Here is a 20,118-nt window from a genome sequence, read left to right on the forward strand (position 1 = left end):
GAATCATTCAACCACTAAAGAAACATAAACTGTGAGGTGTGAAAGCAGTTGACACTGCAGGAAATCCAACGCCCTCTCTCCCTCATTTGGAGCACGGACACCTGTTTGTTGTTATTGCCTTGCCTATGCTCCCGATCACTTTCTTGATTTAAGTTCCTCTTGTCGGTCATTTTTGGTTTTGTTCCAATGAAACGTTGTTTCTGCTTTCGTGTCTTAGTTTCAGTTTTGTCACATCTTAGGTATTTATTAGAAGTCCCCTCTGCACCTCTATCCTGCCTCCTATATGTCACATTACATAAGTCATATGAGTGTAGTGGAGGCGCATGGAGGAGTGTAAAATGTGTACAGGAAACAAATGGACACACACAGAAGGAGGTGAGATGGCCGTAACACATTGCAAAGTTTGGGCATGTTATAGCGCCATCATCTGGCTAACAAGTGCATTGACTGTAGAAACCAAGTAACCATGTCCTGGCCACAGAAACAAGAATAAAAGAATGGATTTGCAGGAATTAAAGATTGTAGTCCCTCCCTATGAATCTGATAAAGTGTACATCGCACATGCCTGACTCCACTGCTGCAAATACGATTCAATTACAAGTATTTGTCTCATGAAATCAGAAGAGTCGATTGTCAGGGCGAAAAACAGGTCAAAAAGGTGAGACAACAGATCTTGGTAATCTTCTTGTGTGTCATAATAAAAAAGACACAGCATCTCCTCTTATGTCACACAGCTAAGCATACTTTTGTTTTAAATCCACATGTGCTGTTGCTCGCCTGTATTCCTTGTAAGTGATAGTTTTCCAGATAATTTTCTTTGTTGCTGATAAACAGTGTTGTTATTGGTCGTTAACACGTATTAGAGTAATAGTTTATTTACAGCAATAGTGGCAGCCATCCATTCAATGGCAATAAAGCACTTACCGAACTGAACTGGACTGTGTGTGAGAGAGCGAGAGGGGGGATAGAGGGAGAGAATGAAAGGGAGAGAGAGAGGAAGAGAGTGAGAGAAAGCTTCTGGACAGCAGCATAATTAAAAACAAAAACAGAACAATTTCAAACACAGAGTACAAAGTGACAGAAAATCTGCCAACTGTGACTGACACAGAATTAAGAAAAACCTTGACTATTTACCAATTCAGTGAGCATGGGCTTGGTACTGACAGAGAACTTCACAAGTAGACTTGGCTCCTGAGAGAAGGCTTTGTGCATATTGCCCACTAAATGAGGTGGAAACTGAGCTGCACTTTCTAACCGCATGCCTTTATATTTAAATTGAGTATTTAATCCTTATCCGGTCTGTCTCAGAAGTGTGTGTTTCAGGAAGACAGAACATCAAACAAATTAGATTGAGCATCACTTCAACTCTCCTTCTCCTCACACTGTCTGTCTGTATGATAGACAGGCCAAATTGGGAGCAAGACACTTCATTCAGATTATTACATGAATCACAATCTCTATTATTAGAAGGGCTCTAATTGAAACCCACTACAAAGCTCCAGCACATTGTAACTGTCTAGTGCTAGACACTGTCTGTCCCTGGACAAGAGATACAATGGTTGCTTGAAAGTCATTTAAGGGATAAACTCACCAAAACAGCCAGTTGAATCACAAGCCCTGGGCCAGCATTAACATGGAGCATATTACTGATCTGACCCAAGATGTAATCACTGCCTGTTTTCCAACAGTTGATTATGTGGTTAGTGTAGCCTTGTGTCTCAATGGTACAGAAAAACAGCAGAGACCAACAAGCAACAACCAGATAGTACTGATATTACTGGCTTCGAATACTAAAGAGACCCACAGCAAGACATGAAGCATTACAACACTGAAGAGACCAACAGGCAGATATGAAAAGTAAAAACAATGAAGAGTCCCACAGGCTGATACGAAGCATTAAAACACTGTAGAGACCCACAGGCTGATACGAAGCATTAAAACACTGTAGAGACCCACCAGGAGATACATTATTAAGGGTTATGACACAAAAGCATCATTAATAATACAGTATTAAGGGTTATGACACAAAAGCATCTTTAATAATACAGTAGTAAGGGTTATGACATGAAAGCATCATTAATAATACAGTATTAAGGGTTATGACATGAAAGCATCATTAATAATACAGTATTAAGGGTTATGACACGAAAGCATCATTAATAATACAGTATTAAAGGTTATGACACGAAAGTAGCGGAGTAGCTACTTTAATGTGAAGTAGTACTAATAAAGATCAGAAGTGTAAGTGTTGTCTCTGCCACCTGGGAGTAGAAACAGCTCATAACTGACCTGAGGTCCTGTCCTGCGGCTGTATTCACAAAACATCTTAAGGCTAAAAGTAGTTCCTAACTTGCTGATTTAGGAGTAACTGGGCGTGTCAGTCCCAACTTCAGAACTCCTAAATGTTTGGTCTAAGAGTATTTCACAAAGCGCTAAAACCAGCTCCTAAATCTGTGGAAAGTTAGTTAGGAGTAGTCAAGAGAAGAGTTAGGAGTAGTCAAGAGAAGAGTTAGGGGTAGTCAAGAGAAGAGTTAGGAGTAGTCAAGAGAAGAGTTAGGAGTAGTCAAGAGAAGAGTTAGGAGTAGTCAAGAGAAGAGTTAGGAGTAGTCAAGAGAAGAGTTAGGAGGAGTCAAGAGATGAGTTAGGAGGAGTCAAGTGAAGAGTTAGGAGTAGTTAAGAGAAGAGCTAGGGGTAGTCAAGAGAAGAGTTAGGAGTAGTCAAGAGGACTCCTAAGTCACTAAGACCAAATCACAAACAATCCTAAAGGCTGCTGCCGGCAATTCTCCTAATAATCAGGTTGACATTTTAGAAACACCTATTGATACTGAACTTTTAATAAGGTATCAGCTTAATCGCGAGGGTATTATGGTCATTGTATCATTTATGCTGTCACCTCACCAACAAACAGAAACAACCCAATAACACCAGAGATCCAGGTTTTGCTACTTGGCCACATGGAAAATGCGGCTATGCAGTGCAGACGAACTACATATATCTCAGTCATCTGTCAGTAGAATATTACATCAAACAATAAATCATTCATCAAAAGATGAATGCACATTTCTTTACGAGCTGCCAGACATGTAAGAGGCTGACAATTAGCTGAAGATGTCTCGACTAGTCAGTATATCATTATTAGTTTAATCAGTGACACTTGGCCTACTTTTTTATTTAAATATCTTTATTTCAATAAGGCAATATCACACATCATTCTACAGTATTGCTATGATCAATTCACTGACAGAGCCCTCCACTATCAGCCAATCATTTTAAGCACAGTAAGTAAGCTTGTTTGTGGAACATGACATCATCCATAGCCACGGGTTCAACCCCGCCCTTTCTCTTAGCTTAAAATGTCTCCCCATTCCTTAGTAAAAGTTGGTCTTAGCAGCTTTGTGACTAGGTTTTAAGAGGAAACTCTTAGCTAGGAACTTTTAGTGCTGTTTATGAGTCCTCCTAGTGGTAAGATAAAATGTTTTGTGAATATGGCCCCTAGTCATCCCAGTACATTAGCATGGTAGTGCTAAGTAGCCAAAAAAAGAATGATCTGGTGTCAATTGCCACCAGACACTCTGGCCACCATCTAGATCCCGTCAGTTTGTGCTTCCTGTTCTGTTGGAATGACAATGCTGGGTGCCAAAGCTACAGAAGGTCTTTGGTCAGGTGTCTCTCTTTGAGCTTATGAAATGAGCCACTTTATCAAGGCTCTTTCCATCAGATAAGATAGATAGATAGATTGATAGATAGACAACAAAACCAAACTTGACATGTAGATAGAGCAGCCCGACACAGGACTGGCATTCAGTTTTGAAAAACAAAGACATGAACCCAGAATGTTCAAAAAGCATTAACTTCCATATTGGTTTTACAGTAAGGCCAAGCTAACCAACGCTGTGTGGACTATAAAAGGCAGTGTGATGTGGTCTAACTGGCTAGTGTTTAAGTAACCAGCTAGCTAACTTTAGACTCTCGCAAAATATTGTCGCTTGCTATAATGCCAAAAAAACTACGGAACTTAGTGGCATTAATAATTCTAGCTAGTCGCATCACGCGTCTGTAGTAGCTCACTGTGGTGTTGTCTACTGCGTTTCAAAGACTCAGTGAAAAGCAATATACGATTAACTCATTAAAAAGACGTATGACAGTAAACATGTCAGACATGAACGCAATTTCTAAACGGGAACTTCAACTGCCCTCTTGGGAAACCGTTTCGGATGTCAACCCTGGTGTGTCACAACGGTCCCTTTAATCACGGAAAGACCCATAGCCTACAGAAGAATTAATCCATTGCTGAACTAGTCCAGTCAATGGCCATTATTCAATAATAGCACCTTGGAAAGTACATATGGTTATGCCAATATGGTGTGGGCCTAATGGACTACACCCCCACCCTGCTGAATAGTGTGTTGATGTCTGGCAGATTGATGGCACTGCTTTTTCTCTCACCCCACTCCCTCTCTTCCCCTCCCCTCTCTCTTCCCACTCTCCACACACAAACACTCGTACTTTATCTCTCTCTCTAATCCTCCATTGCTCCTCTCTCTCTTCCTCTTTCTCTCTATCACACACACATTTATCTCTCTCTCACACACGTACAACCTCTCACTCCATCTCTCCATGTGATGTAACAGTGTTGTTAGTTAGACTAGAGAGTCTCAATCAGAGAGGGTCCAGATGTAAAAGTGTTGTTAGTTAGACTAGAGAGTCTCAATCAGAGAGGGTCCAGATGTAACAGTGTTGTTAGTTAGACTAAAGAGTCCCAATCAGACAGGGTCCAGATGTAACAGTGTTGTTAGTTAGACTAGAGAGTCCCAATCAGAGAGGGTCCAGATGTAACAGTGTTGTTAGTTAGACTAGAAAGTCCCAATCAGACAGGGTCCAGATGTAACAATGTTGTTAGTTAGACTAGAAAGTCCCAATCAGACAGGGTCCAGATGTAACCATGTTGTTAGTTAGACTAGAAAGTCCCAATCAGACAGGGTCCAGATGTAACCATGTTGTTAGTTAGACTAAAGAGTCCCAATCAGACAGGGTCCAGATGTAACAGTGTTGTTAGTTAGACTAGAGAGTCCCAATCAGAGAGGGTCCAGATGTAACAGTGTTGTTAGTTAGACTAGAGAGTCCCAATCAGACAGAGTCCAGATGTAACAGTGTTGTTAGTTAGACTAGAGAGTCCCAATCAGACAGGGTCCAGATGTAACAGTGTTGTTAGTTAGACTAGAGAGTCCCAATCAGACAGGGTCCAGATGTAACAGTGTTGTTAGTTAGACTAGAGAGTCCCAATCAGAAAGGGTCCAGATGTAACAGTGTTGTTAGTTAGACTAGAGAGTCCCAATCAGACAGGGTCCAGATGTAACAGTGTTGTTAGTTAGACTAGAGAGTCCCAATCAGAGAGGGTCCAGATGTAACAGTGTTGTTAGTTAGACTAGAAAGTCTCAATCAGAGAGGGTCCAGATGTAACAGTGTTGTTAGTTAGACTAGAGAGTCTCAATCAGAGAGGGTCCAGATGTAACAGTGTTGTTAGTTAGACTAGAGAGTCCCAATCAGACAGGGTCCAGATGTAACATTGTTGTTAGTTAGACTAGAGAGTCCCAATCAGACAGGGTCCAGATGTAACATTGTTGTTAGTTAGACTAGAGAGTCCCAATCCAACAGGGTCCAGATGTAACAGTGTTGTTAGTCACCTTGGGACTGTCCTTACTGATCAGTCAAAACAGTTGTATACATGTTGAAATGTTGTTTTTCATAAGGCCCATACACTTCCTCTGTATCTCACCTACACACCCCCGTGCCACAGCATTCTGCTGTGCATTCATCCAGTCTCATCTGCCATTCATCCCTTCTCATCCAAAATGAATCCACACTCATCCGCCATTCACACTTCTCATCTGACATTCATCCATTCCTATCCTCTACTAATTTCTCCAGACAAAAAGCAATGGGGAGAGGAGATGAGAGGAGATGTGAGGAGGTGAGGGGAGATTGAGCAATAACACATGCTATAATACACTAAAACTACACACTTAATGGATTTGAAAGGTACATAGAAGAATGTTGTTCAAACAACCACACATTCATTCAGACACACGACTGTGACGGATCCACGACTGTGACGGACACACGACTGTGACGGATACACGACTGTGACGGATACACGACTGTGACGGACACACGACTGTGACGGATCCACGACTGTGACGGATACACGACTGTGACGGATACACGACTGTGACGGATACACGACTGTGACGGATACACGACTGTGACTGATACACGACTGTGACGGATACACGACTGTGACGGATACACGATTGTGACGGATACACGACTGTGACGGATACACGACTGTGACGGATCCACGACTGTGACGGATACACGACTGTGACGGATACACGACTGTGACTGATACACGACTGTGACGGATACACGACTGTGACGGATACACGACTGTGACGGATACACGACTGTGACGGACAACAATGTGAATGAGGATTTGTAGAGACAAATAACACTCAGAGATTGCATGTAATTCCTCTGACAGTTAATCAACCAGTCTGCTAATAGCATTTAACACGTGGAAAAAGAGAGAGAGTTGGAAGGTGAAGTGGAGAGACGTAGAGAAAAAGGGGAGGCATTCAAGGTGAAATGGAGAGAGACAGTCAGAGAAAGTGAGACAGAGAGACACACACAGAGCGAGAGTGTCAGAGAGAGACAGACAGCCGGAGAGAAACAGACAGCCTGAGAGGGACAGACAGCCAGAGAGAGTGTCAGAGAGAGACAGACAGCCGGAGAGAAACAGACAGCCTGAGAGGGACAGACAGCCAGAGAGAGTGTCAGAGAGAGAAGCGAACGAGGGGAAAAAGGAAATTAGAGATTGTGCAACTGAATGGAGGCCAATCAATAACAGGAGAATGGCAAGCAGACCAGCAGGGTTGAGGGTAGTGCCATCTGATAAAGAGGCGAGAGAGGGAGTGAGAGAGGGATGGAAAGTGTGTGAAAGAGATAACGAGTTAGGGGAAAGGACAGGAGGTAGGAGACCAAGGAAAGAGAGAGTAGGAGACAGAAAGAGAGACAGGGGAGTAGTGGCTTCATATAGCCTGGTCCCAAATCAGCTGTAATCAATCACATGTACTTCATAAAGTCGTCTTTGGACCAGCAGTTGTCACAAAATGCTTGTTCGGAAGTCCAGGCTAAGTCCCCGAAGAGCAAGCAACAACAAGTTGCAGCACAGTAGCTAGAAAACACTCCCTACAATGGCAGGAACCCTGGAAACAGTGACCAAACATCTAAATGAATCTGTGGAATTCATTCCCTATTAACACAGTGGAGGACTAGCTGGCCAATCTGAGAAGCAGCACACCGGAGAACATCCCATAATGGTTTGGGACTATTTCCCTCTGTAACCAAGGTGGCAAAAAAGAAAGAGGCACCCAAGAACATCGTCATGGGGGTTAGCATGTATTACACACACACACAAACACACAAACACATAAACAGTGACACACACTTAAACAGACACACACACACACACACAAACACACACAGACAAACAGCCACACACACACACACACACACACAGCAACACACAACCAGCCACACACACACACACACACAAACACACACAAACAAACAGCCACACACACACACACAGCAACACACAAACAGCCACACACACACTCCCAAACACACAGCCATGCAGACAAACAGCCACACACACACACATACACACACACATAAACAGCCACACAGAAACACAGGGACAGCCACACTCAGACAGGTGCACGAATACAAACAACTCAAAATCACACATCCACACCGATGTAAAATTTCACACACCCCATCCAAAATGTTTTGTCCTAACACACACAAGGACACACACCCACACGTTCACACGTGACACAAAAAGGCATAGTTCGTCTTAACCATAGGTAGTTGTAAAGCTGAACATAAAGCTGTGATTGGAGGATCTGACCGCCACCAGCCGTGCCCTGTGGAACCACAGTGAGACACGGCTGCCAGGGAGACCCCAGGCAGGAGATGATTAAATACTTCTACACAGCCAGCGCCTTTTACCCATGCTCTATCTCACTCCTTCTCGCTCCGCCTGTCTCTATCTTTTCTTCTCTCTCTCCCCCTCTCTCCGTCTCTATCTCCAGTCCCCTCGCTTTCACTCTGTACCCCTCTCCCCTCTCTCTCCCAACACCCAGGCTGCAGCTGGCGATGCTCTCACAGAGGCAAACACACAGCAAACAGTTTGACAATTTCTCTCTCAGACACACACACACACACTGCGAATACGTAGCACTGCCTTAGTTTGACCGCAGTCAGAGGAAAACAAACAGGAATATATATATTATATATATATATATATATGTATATATATATAGTGTATCTGATGAAATGACTTCCAGAGGACTGTCTTCTTTAGGCTTCATGTGAAAGCTTACCTTGACTCGCCCACAGATCCCTTGCACATTGGAGAGAACATCTCTTAGCGAGTGGCTGGTCCAACATTTAGCAAATGAAATAGCAGAACATGGGAGGACAGGGGGAGATTGACTGAGTGGGTGGGTGAAAGCAAGTGAGAGAGAGAGGGAGAGTGAGATAGTACGAATAGGGGGAGGGTGAAACCAGAAAGAGGGATTCGGGTAATAGAGTAGATGAGAGAGCGAGGCTCACACACACGCACACACACTGCGAGTGTGTCAGAATGCAGGATGCGTGAGGAGATGTTGTTGCCATGGTGAGGGTTACGCCTAAGCTCTTCCTTGGTCTCAATAATGATCTGGACAGGAGGAGTAAATGAATGACCGAGTGACACGGTCGAAGGTCTGGAGATCACGTTCACACTGTGACACGGTCGAAGGTCTGGAGATCACGTTCACACTGTGACACGGTCGAAGGTCTGGAGATCACGTTCACACTGTGACACGGTCGAAGGTCTGGAGATCACGTTCACACTGTGACACGGTCGAAGGTCTGGAGATCACGTTCACACTGTGACACGGTCGAAGGTCTGGAGATCACGTTCACACTGTGACACGGTCGAAGGTCTGGAGTTCACGTTCACATTGTGACACGGTCGAAGGTCTGGAGATCACAGTATTGGCATAATTATCGCTACCAGACCGTTCAACTTAAGTCACAGCAACATTCCACAGGACACCCACACACACAGAAACAGACACCCACACACACAGAAACAGACACACACAGACACAGAAACAGACACACACACACACACACACACAGAAACAGACACCCACACACACAGAAACAGACACACACACACACACAGAAACAGACACCCACACACACACACAGAAACAGACACCCACACACACAGAAACAGACACACACACACACACAGAAACAGACACACACACAGAAACAGACACACACAGACAAGTGAAACAGCACAAAGGAGGCATAACACAGGACTGATGTCATCAATAACCAGCAAACACACAGACTTGCCATCACAACATTCCATGTACACAAGCATACATCTGAACTGACATACACAAAGAGACACACATTAATACCAAACACAGGGTAAAAACTCACAAGGTGTGAGAGCCGGTTTGTTTAAGACACTCCGGATCAACGTCTATTTTAATGCCGCAAAACAAGCTTTGTAGGTTTAAAAAACAGGTTCTGTTTGAGTCAACAGCCCACGGCACAAAGTAAGGCATTGCTGGCAGGATAAAATGATGCAGTTATATTATAACTCACCAATACATTGCTGGCTATTGAAATAATTAGGTATCCAGATGTAAATCAAAGACTGTTACATCATTTGCTGCCTCCATACAAAATCCCTGGTATCTACCATAATACAACTCCTTTGGATCAATAGCAGCTCACATGTGTGCCCGAACAGCAGGCCAATCACAGAGGTGACTCATCAATACTCTAAACCGTTTTCTGGGAATTCACCAGAATAGGCTACTCTAAACTATTTGCTATTGATTTTCCCTTTGGCCATTTCACAGCTCTCTGGGAATAATGAGGCTGTGGGAGAATGCAGTTAGTGGGAAAGTTTAGGTTTAGTTTATAGGTTAAAGCAAATTTTGGGGTTAAATGTAGGGTTGGAGTTTGGGAAGATTGGATTTCAGGTGGGAATAACTGTGTCCCCATAAGGACAGAGATTAGTAAAGTAGTTACGTGTGTTTTAATATGTGCGTGTGTGTGTGTCTGTCTGTCACACAGTGAGCTGGGGGTAGCCTCTGGGAAATCTTCACTCCGAATCTTCTCCCCAAACATACAAACACACACAGCATTTGTTTCCCTTAACCTTAAACATCACCTTAAACCAGATTTCAGATTCTAACCCTAATCTCAAATTCTAAATAGCCGTCCTTCCTCATGAGAGCTGGTAAAATGTCATGACAGTGTTGAGGTTACCCTGCTTTATTACCCTTGCAGGGATTTCCAAGCATAGTAAAACCAAGACACTCAAACCAACTCAAATATCAGTGCGTCCATTTGTCTGAGTGTTTAATGCTGTGTTCTATTGCTTTGTTTTCCTCACTCTGTTATCTCCGGGCAAGGTTGTTTCGGCAGAGCCTTGGGTAGTTCTAATTGGTGAAGGTTCTGAGGTTGCCTTGGGAACCCTTTGAGGGGGTGCTCCGCAAGTCAGCCAATGGTTTGGTTGGCTGTATATAGTATACCATAATGGCCTAATGACAAAAAAAAAACAATACCGTTTTACACACTGGACAACCTTTGTCTCTGATTCGCTCTGACCATAGCCACAGTTTCAAAGCTGGGAGACATTTCGATTAAAACAGGTGACAAAACGGGTGCAGCATAGCCTTTTATAAATAAAACTAAGATGATTAAATAAAAGCATACATGTGTGCCGCGTTTATTATATGTTTAGAAAGAATGTTCGATTTAACGATATGACTGGACGATATGAAAAAACGGTTTACGAGTGTAAACTCTCAGAGCATTGGGCCACAGTGTTTTGGCGATGGAGGGCAAAACAATAGCACGTGCCCACTGGCTAAATTGAACACATGAGTCAAATTGGATTAATCAAGGAAAAATTATGCTTTCAAGGCTGAATCCTCATCACTGACCACAGCTGACAGTTGATAACGGAGGCTGAATCGTGAGATGATCCCAAATGGTACCCTAGGTCAAGGCCACAACGTCTTGTGTGGGTGCCAACTGTGCTCTGGTGAAAAGTAGAGCACTACCCATGAAACAGGTGGCCATTTGGAATGCAGCCTTACCTGTTTATTTCTCATACTATTCTGAGACTTGTCAGTTCACAAGTTATCCATCTCCCTGGTGTGGATGCTGCGCTGGGGTCAAGTGCCCAGCTTATGCCCTGGGTAACAGGATTTACTGGACAGGCAAATGGGACCATGGATACTAAAACTGTCATAGTGCCATACATCGAAGGGATGCTAAAGGCTGTCTCTCGCTTCTCTCCTTTATCTCCCGCTTCTCTCCTCTCTCTTTCTCTCTCTCTCTCCTACACCCACCCACCCATCCACCTACACACACACACATATGCTGCAAACTGAACTTAGGGGGAAGCTGGGTGAGTAATTAATTGAATATGGCTGCCTTGACTCACCTCGCTCTAGCGACTCCTAATGGCGGTTTGAAGGCTGGAGACTGCGTTCCGTATGGTCTATTGCCATAAGTACAAATTGCCATAAGTATAGGGAGTATAGGGAGTGTAGTGGGTTGGATGGTATTGGGAGTTCAAAGTTCACTACACTGGTGAGGCATTGAAAAGGTCTTTGTTGCGTTTTGGTGAGATTATTCTGTGGCTGCATCATCACCATGGAATGCAGGGGATGAGATGGGTTGTCCATCATGGACGTCAGCTTGACCAGCATCCCTCTCTCAGCCACCTCGTCCACGATATCTAGCTTGATCCCCAGCTCGAGCTTAATTGCCTTTCTCATCAGTTTATTTATCTTTTACGCATTCCCAGACCTGATGTTGGAACCCCAACACACCAGCTCAAATAGACACCACAGACTGGTAGAACCGATGCAGAAGTGTATTGCAGTGATTCCATTGCGTTCATTTTACGTATCGTCGAGCAATGGCATAACCTTTCCCGCCACGTCAAGAAAAAACATCAATAGGTCAAATAATTTATCAGGGTAAAACATCTTTCTTAAGGGTATTTAGCTTGTGGTGTTTTATTAATTTTTTGGTTGCGATTTGAGGAACACAGCCACCAATACGCTCTATGCAAACGAGCTATACGAAAAGCATAGATGAAAAACAGTCGTTCTCTGCTCGAAACAGCTTTTGGTCTCACAGTGCGCCGAACAAATTATTTTAGTGTAGGCCTACGCCTTGAGGGAAAGAGATCACCATAGGAACGCATGTTGAAGGTACCAGTCGTTTGTTTGCTTGAGTACATTAATTAGCTAACTTTCCAATTAAAACACAAATTATTCTCACCTCGTTTAGATGTAGCGATCAATATTGCTGCAACAATTGTATATCCCCAGTTGTTTTGAGACAAAATGATCGTAAGGCAAAGCAAGTTTTGCTAGCTAATAGTACTATTTTGACATGTTAGCTAAGTGTTCATCCAATTGCGACGTGAATGGGTACGTTTTTGATCTGATTATCCTTTCTTAAGTTGTGTTTGTTGAAATATTTTAATCCGTTGCAGAAAAAGACAGCGTGAGCAGGGACAATAGTGTTTTGTAACTTCAGCTTTTCTGATGAAAGTCTGAATTAAATGATGTAGTTTTCTGAACCTAAATAACATTCTTAATAAGAAGGAACAGATTAGTAGCCTACCAGGGCAGGGAGGAGAGGGGGGAAAGCTAGGAAGAAAAGTGAGAGGAAGAAAGGAAAGATGGAGCAAACGGAGGAGGGCATCTAGATACCTGCATGTGCCTATACGGCAATGTCCCCCACACAATCAATGAGCCATTTGTGGGTTTAGTGAATCTTCACTTTAGCTGTAATGAATACATGAACGTCTTTGACGAAAATATCATCTCCATTAGAAACAAAATAACTGACTCCTGACTGAAATTCAACACTACTGTTGTTTGCTCCTTGGGGTTTAAGGCCGGGTGTCTCTCTAAAGCACTTTTTGACAACTGCTGTTGTAAAAAGGGCTTTATAAATACATTTGATTGATTGATTGACTCCTTTTGGGGACTAGTTATAGTCCCCAAAATCTCAGTTGTTCTGAGAATGTCCTGAACCTCCCTGACCAGGTGTCAATGGGGACACATTCATTTTTTGATCCTGTATCGCTTGACACATTCACAAAATTTGTAATGTGTTCTAAACCCACAAATTGTCAGCTAGACCCAAAAAATTTACTTAAGGAGCTATTTCCTGTTCTAGGTCAGCCAATGTTGAACATAATCAATTGCTCCCTTTCCTCCGGATGTGTACCAAACTCACAAAAAATTGCTGAAATTAAGCCTCTTCTAAAAAAATCTAATCTGGATCCTGACATTAAACAATTATAGGCCAATATCGAACCTCCTGTTCCTCTCAAAAATCTTAGAAAAATGTGTTTCCCAACAACTGAATGCCTTCCTGAAAACAAATGACATTTATGCAATGCTCCAGTCTGGTTTCAGACCCCATCATAGTACTGATACTGGACTCGTGAAGGTAACAAATGACCTTCTAATGGCCTCAGACAAAGGTCCTGCATCCATCTTGTTGCTTCTTGATCTTAGTGCTGCTTTTGACACTATTGATCACTCCCTTCTCTTAAAGAGACTGGAGACCCATATTGGGCTATGTGGACATGTTCTAGCCTGGTTTAAATCTTATTTATCTGAAAGACATCAGTTTGTATGTGAGGATGGCACATCCTCTGACAAATCAAAGGTGTTTTGGTGTTCCTCAAGGCTTGGTTCTGGGCCCATTATTGTTCTGTCCTGACCTCTCCTTTGATGAACATATAAAACATGTCTCAAGAGTTGCTTATTTTCATCTTAGAAACATTGCAAAAATCTGAAACTTTCTATCAAAAACTGATGCAGAAAAACAAATCCATGCTTTTGTTACTTCTAGAATAGATTACTGCAATGCTCTTCTTTTTGGTAACCCTGATAAATCAATAAATAAACTTCAATTAGTGCTGTACATGGCTGCTAGAATCCTAACTTGCTCCTACTTACCTTGTTGAAATGATCCGGTCCTACATACCTACGTGTAACCTTAGATCGCAAAATGCAGGCTTTTCAATTGTACTGTTAGAAATCGGCGGTTACGTATAGTGGTCAAATAATGTAGAACCCGTATCAAATCGAGGGAGAAGTTTGCTCAAGTTTATTGGAAAATTGCCGCACAGATGTCATTCAGTGAACGTTCCATTATCTTGTCACTGTAATGTTAGTTGCCAGCTAGCCTATACATTAAGGGCGTTTCTACATAGCAAAGATCAGGTTTCCAAGACAGTAACCCCCATGGCAAATGGTCAATGGGAACATTCCTGGGGTTATCAGATCTCAACCTACAGAGAGATAATCTAAACAGAGATGTTTCTGTTGTTCTCATTATCTAGGGACATTCACTTCCAATGAAACGTCCACATTGCAATTGTTAATGCTCAGATTCCACAGTACCTAGAATTTATAAACAAACAGCCAGAGGCAGGGCCTTCTCTCATAGAGCTCCACTATTGTGGAATGATTTGCCAATCAAGGTTAGAAATGCAAACTCAGTGCAAACTTTCAAGTGTCTACTAAAGACTCATCTCTACAGCATGTTCTATGATTAAGTGTAGTCTGGCCCAGGGGCGTGAAGGTTACCAGAAAGGCTTGATACTGTCCACCCTTGCTGTCTTCCCAGGTGGGCTCTCATCGCCACTGGGATGTCCTCCCTCCAATGCCTTTCGGGGGCAGAGTCACTGGCTTGTTGCCGTCTCTCTGGTGCGCACTTGTGCAATTGGGCTGTACTCTGGTGGCAAAATGCGGCCCTCATTCAGGGTAGTTGCGGTTGGTGCGTGTCCCTTTATGTTGATGCTTGGCAATGTGGGTGGATTGATTTCCTGTCTGTTGGGGCCTGTCAGGGGCCTCCCACAGATAGGGCCATAGTGTCACTGGACCCCCCTGTCTCAGCCCCAAGGTCTTATGCTGCTTAATTATTGTGCTGGGGGAGTAGGGTCAGTTCTCCTTCTCCACTATAAATCCTTGTAGATCTAAGGAATGCATTTTCAAAATGTTCCTCATGTTTAAAACATAGGAGGACATGAGGTCTTGGCCCATACCTGAGGAGTACCAGGCTTGAAAGACCCGTTGCTGTCCCTGTCCAAAGCCCTCCTGGTTGTGTTGCAGATCAAGGCGATACCTAACGATTTCAGCTGCCACTGTGCTGATACCGCCCCCAACCCTGTGTTGTCCATGTCCATCTTGTCATTCTTCAGACCTGGACTAGGTTTAAATAGACTCTGGACTAAGCCCACATGCATTTATTAATTATTACAATTTGTAGTCTTAATATGTTCACTGGTCACCCCTCTGAGTCTGATTCCTCTCTAGGTTTCTTCCTAAATTTTGGCCTTCTTAGGGAGTTTTTCCTAGCCACTGAAATTCAACACTACTGTTGTTTGCTCCTTGGGGTTTAACTGCTGATGTAAAAAGGGCATTATAAACAAATTTGATTGATTGACTGATTGAAACAGGCCGGGATGCTGCATGTCTCTTTAGGGTGGATGGGTGGACAGTGCTTTAGGGTGGATGGGGAGACACTGCCAGGCCCTGCTGCTTTTCGGGGGTTCTGTCTCGAATAGTCTGTTAACATCCCCCTCCAGGATTGAAAGTTCCATTGGGGTGACAGAGGTGGGGGTGATTGGGATGGGTGATGGTAAATGGGCCCCGATGTTGGGGGGCTGGTTTATTGACTGGACACACAGGGACAAGTTATGTTGTCAGGACTGCACTTTTATCTTTCAAATCTGCAGTAGAACTCATTCAGGTTGCTGGTCATTAATGGAGTGGGGGGATTTAGACTTGTGGTTATAGTAGTTTGTAACATATTTAAAGTTTTTGTATTGTTTGTAACATATGATACATTTGTCTAGCATTTGTAACATATGGTACGTTTGAATAGCCAATTTGTAATGTATTATATGTTTTGGTAACACATTACAATGTAACCTAACTTAAGGTACCATATAATATAAAATCGGGTGCTATAGATTTACGTTAAATAATTTACGTATTCCAATGAGACCAGGTTGCAACATACGGTTAGACGAATGCGACGTATGTAATTGTCATGCAGTGCACCTATATGGAACAATTTGCGTTGTGTTCCTCCACCCGTTTTTTCCGGTTTTTCCTTTACTTTGTCACCCGTTGATATGTATGGATTTATACAGCTCCTGGAAAAATTAAGGGACCACTGCACCTTTGTCATTCCTTTACAAAAAAGTTGAAAAGGAATGTTTTGAGTGAGGAACAGAAGCGTTCAATTTGCAGTGGTCTCTTAATTTTAACCTTTCTGTTCCTCACTCAAAACGGAAAGAAAAAGGGACAGTGGTCTCTTAATTTTTTTCGGAGCTGAATAGCTTATTAGTTTGTGTTTTATGTTGTCAACACTGTTAACTGTTGTAAAATTTAATTTGCTAACATTGCCTTTGCCTAGCTACATTCCTGTAGATTTGTTTTGTGTTTCCTTTTCTTGGAAACGCTGGAGGGTTAGTCGAACCGCAGTTGCTTCCCAGCTGGCATACGGACCTGAGTTATGGATGCTTTCGCTTTCTATTCCGTTTTGTAAAAGTGAAGTTTCGAAATTCTTAAATACATTATTCCGCGATGGCTGACATGGAAGACAACAAAATGCTTGTCTGTGACCAGTGGTGAGGCAATTGTGTTTTTTGTAATCCATTTAAATGCTTAAAAGGTCAAAATAATTAACAGTGGATATTCATATTATTAGTTAAGTACCGAATCGGCGACATATTGGTTACAGCTTTTACAAATGTTTGTTGTCGTCATTTTGTCAATAACAATAATGGGGCAGTAGGCTATATAATATAGGGTTACGTGTAGGACGACTGTACGTAACAATTTAGAGTTTGAACATATCCCAACAGAACAAGTGGTTGAAATGCCATTGTCTTATCTTAGTTTCACATTCTGATAATATTATTTGTAGTGTATGCACTTCTGGAACCACGTATTGTACATAATACTTTAACATTAAAAAAGGAGGCAATGTCTGGTCTCTGTCTAATATATGTTATATGCTGGTGTTCTGTCAGTCAGAAGAAGGTGGCTGCGTCCAACTTCGCCTTGCACGAGTCCCACTGCCAGCGGTTTCTGTGTCTTTGTCCAGACTGTCAGGAACCAGTTCCCAGAGAGCTCCTGGAGCTGCACCGTCAGGAAGAGCACAGCCAGGTACATTTCAGGCAAATGCTGGATGGGCTTCTCTGTTTTTTGTCTGTTGGGCCAATGTTTTTTTATGTGGGAAATATCCTGCAAATAATGTGAGCCTCAGGTTAATACACTGGGTGGATGTGGTGGCTTCAATTATAATGGACTAATGTGTTAAAATTGCCGGAGAGGATTTTTGGTCCCAGACTCCACCAGCACCGACTATTTATGTTCAGTGTGTTGTCACTCTCCCACAGGTGAAATGCACCAATTGCAATAAGAAGATGGAGCGCTGTCAACTGCTGGAGCATGAGGTGAGAGGTCAACAGTCACCAGACCCATGTGCCCTGTAGTGCTATACACCCATTATGAATGTCCTGTGTTTCAGCGGAAGGATTGTGATAAGTTCAGTGCACACTGCCTGTTCGCTAGCACTGCAAAGGGGCATGCTCCCATTCATTTTCAACAAGAGCCAGTGAATAATGATGACAGTGGGCGGAGATACTCTCGGAGACAGTCGCCCACCGACAGTTCAGTTGAGCAATGTCAACTTTATGCTAATTTCCAGGGAGCAGGCAGTGATGGAGTTCGGCAACTACCAATGGCAGGGTAGATGCTCTCTGCATCTTGAAGTCCCTTCTCTTTTCTACTCGTTAGCTTAAAACTTGCTCGCCAGCTCAAAAAATGGACGAGAAACGTATTATTGCGGTGTCCGGTTTCCACATTAGTTATGATGCTTCTCAGGCTTCATACAGAGATATCATTCATACAGAGTGGTCCCAGCGTAACTTTAAACAAAGTAAATTGCTATTTGACAAATCATTTTCTTGGCATAATGTTGATAGCCTACATAATACATTTTTAGTAGTGGAGTCACGCAAATAATAAATACTTATTAATTATTGCAGAGACTGCTGTTTCCCCTATATTGGTTGCTGGGCCAGATCTAGGCATAAGCGGTCACTTAGAGGGGCCCCAACTGCTAGGGAGTACCATATAGCTAGGGGAGAGGGGGGCCTCAAATCGAATTTTGCTTATGGTCCCCAAAGGGCTATAGCCAGCACTTACTGGTTGACTGGTTGTCGCTGGCATAAATTTGGAAGACACGCCCCACCCAGGCACCAAATGTGCACCCAAGGGAGGGCTCAGCGACAGATTGAGCGAGCAGGCAGTGTGCAAGTAGGGTTCCTCTGTCTAGACAGATGGCAACTGCTACAGGTGTATAGTAATGACCATACAGAATTAATCTCTATTTTTTTGTTCTCCATCTCGCAGTTGGTCGAGTGCGAAGCTAGGCTGCAGCCCTGCGAGTTCTGCCAATTGGAGCTGCCGCTGTCAGCCATGGCGGAGCACAGCAAGATGTGTGGCAGTCGCACCGAATGCTGCTTGGACTGCGGACGCTACATCACTCTGAGGGACCAGCGGGGCCACGCCCAGGTCTGCCCTGACCTTTACAGTCCAGGAGATGTGTCCCCGCCTTCCACCAACAGTGAGGCTAATCTGTTAGGCTTAAGCTCATGTTGATTTGTCATTTTTAATATTAGAACCACTGAAATCCCATTGACCGTACAGTCTGAACACGGTGGTGCTCGATATTAATTTGTATTAAAATACTCATGTTGCCTATTGTGTGCAGCGGTCCGCATAAAGGACGACATGTCTTTCCCGTTGGAGAAGATGAAAATACATCAGGTACACTGTTATTTAATTGTATGTGCCCAAGTCTTTTTGACAGAGCGGTCTAATAAGTTATTCCTGTTTCTGAGGCCCGTGTAAATGCTTGCCTCCTGGCATAAGGAAGCTTCATTATGCAGGTTCTCCATTGAGACCGCTTTTGTGTTTCAATGCCTAATTTCCCCCTGACCTCTGCCGCTAGCTGGATCCCAAATCGGAAAAGGCGGAGCAGCCGAGTCCTAGTCTTACCAGTTCACTGAATTCTGGATCGAGTTCAACCAAAGGCTGGAGGCAGGAGAGAGACGGGAACCTGGACCAGATCAACACCTGTCCTTATTGTCACCTGGCTCTTCCTCTATTCACATTACAGTGGCATGAGGTACAGGCTGGTCCAAAAACCACCATACCCTTAAGTCAGGGATGATAATGGTTAAATGTTTTTTTTTGCAAATGTGCATCTACCCTCCTTCACTACACCACAGTCTTTAGGGGTTGGGGTCAATTCCATTTTAGTTCAGTCAATTTCTGAAATTTAATTTGAATGAATCCTAAACCCTTGTATCCTCTAATTATGTAGGCTGATTGAAACCAAGAAATTACTAACCACGTCTTTTCTATTTCAGGCCAAATGTCAGATCCATGTCGGTTTGAAATGAAGAATTATTTTCATCGTGGATTGGCTACTTTGGTTGGCAAGTTACTAGGAACACAATTGTTAGCTAATCCCAAGATTTACTTGCTGAAATTTAGTTTCAGAGATGTTGAGTAACCTTGTTGAAGTAATCTAATTTCTGTTGTTTAAAAGTGTTTGGTTATATAGTAGATTATTCTCTATTTCAAGTCATAGCATTCTATACAAGATGACAGTCCCTTTCTCTCATTGTATGTACAGTATATTGCATAATACAGTATTAAAAATAGAAATTAGCCCTTTATATTTACTTGGATCAGTTTACAGATTTTCACAAAATGTTTCAGTTTATGAATAAATGAACCCATTGTTTGTTTTCTTGTGTAGCTTAATGATTCCTCATTCCCATTGTGATGTCATGACAATAAAAGTTGCTATGGTTCCAGAGCTGCTGTTGTGATGTCAAGCCTT

The 20,118-nt window shown here is 43.0% G+C and overlaps 2 protein-coding genes across 3 annotated transcripts in view; one reads left to right on the plus strand and one right to left on the minus strand.

Annotated features, from left to right (window-relative positions):
• Positions 1-8,544, minus strand: part of rap1gap2a (RAP1 GTPase activating protein 2a) — an 81,313-nt gene extending 72,769 nt beyond the window's left edge. The window contains exon 1 of the mRNA XM_010893780.4: positions 8,448-8,544. Within this exon, the coding sequence (XP_010892082.1) occupies positions 8,448-8,488 (41 nt within the window). The 5' untranslated portion in view covers positions 8,489-8,544. The remainder of the gene's footprint in view (positions 1-8,447) is intronic.
• Positions 8,545-12,003: 3,459 nt separating this feature from the next.
• On the plus strand, positions 12,004-20,094 carry xaf1 (XIAP associated factor 1). 2 transcript variants are annotated; one of them, XM_020046829.2, is made up of 7 exons: positions 12,004-12,134; positions 17,231-17,366; positions 17,600-17,656; positions 18,618-18,831; positions 18,979-19,034; positions 19,219-19,395; positions 19,640-20,094. In XM_020046829.2, the coding sequence occupies exons 1-7, from the start codon at positions 12,019-12,021 to the stop codon at positions 19,670-19,672; spliced, it is 789 nt and encodes a 262-aa protein (XP_019902388.2). In that variant the 5' UTR covers positions 12,004-12,018; the 3' UTR covers positions 19,673-20,094. The 2 variants fall into 2 exon arrangements, with proteins under 2 accessions (XP_019902388.2, XP_010892086.2); XM_010893784.3 differs by lacking the exon at positions 12,004-12,134 and adding an exon at positions 16,485-16,825.
• Positions 20,095-20,118: the final 24 nt, after the last annotated feature.

Source organism: Esox lucius, chromosome 1, assembly GCF_011004845.1.
Source record: "Esox lucius isolate fEsoLuc1 chromosome 1, fEsoLuc1.pri, whole genome shotgun sequence".
Lineage (NCBI taxonomy): Eukaryota > Metazoa > Chordata > Actinopteri > Esociformes > Esocidae > Esox > Esox lucius.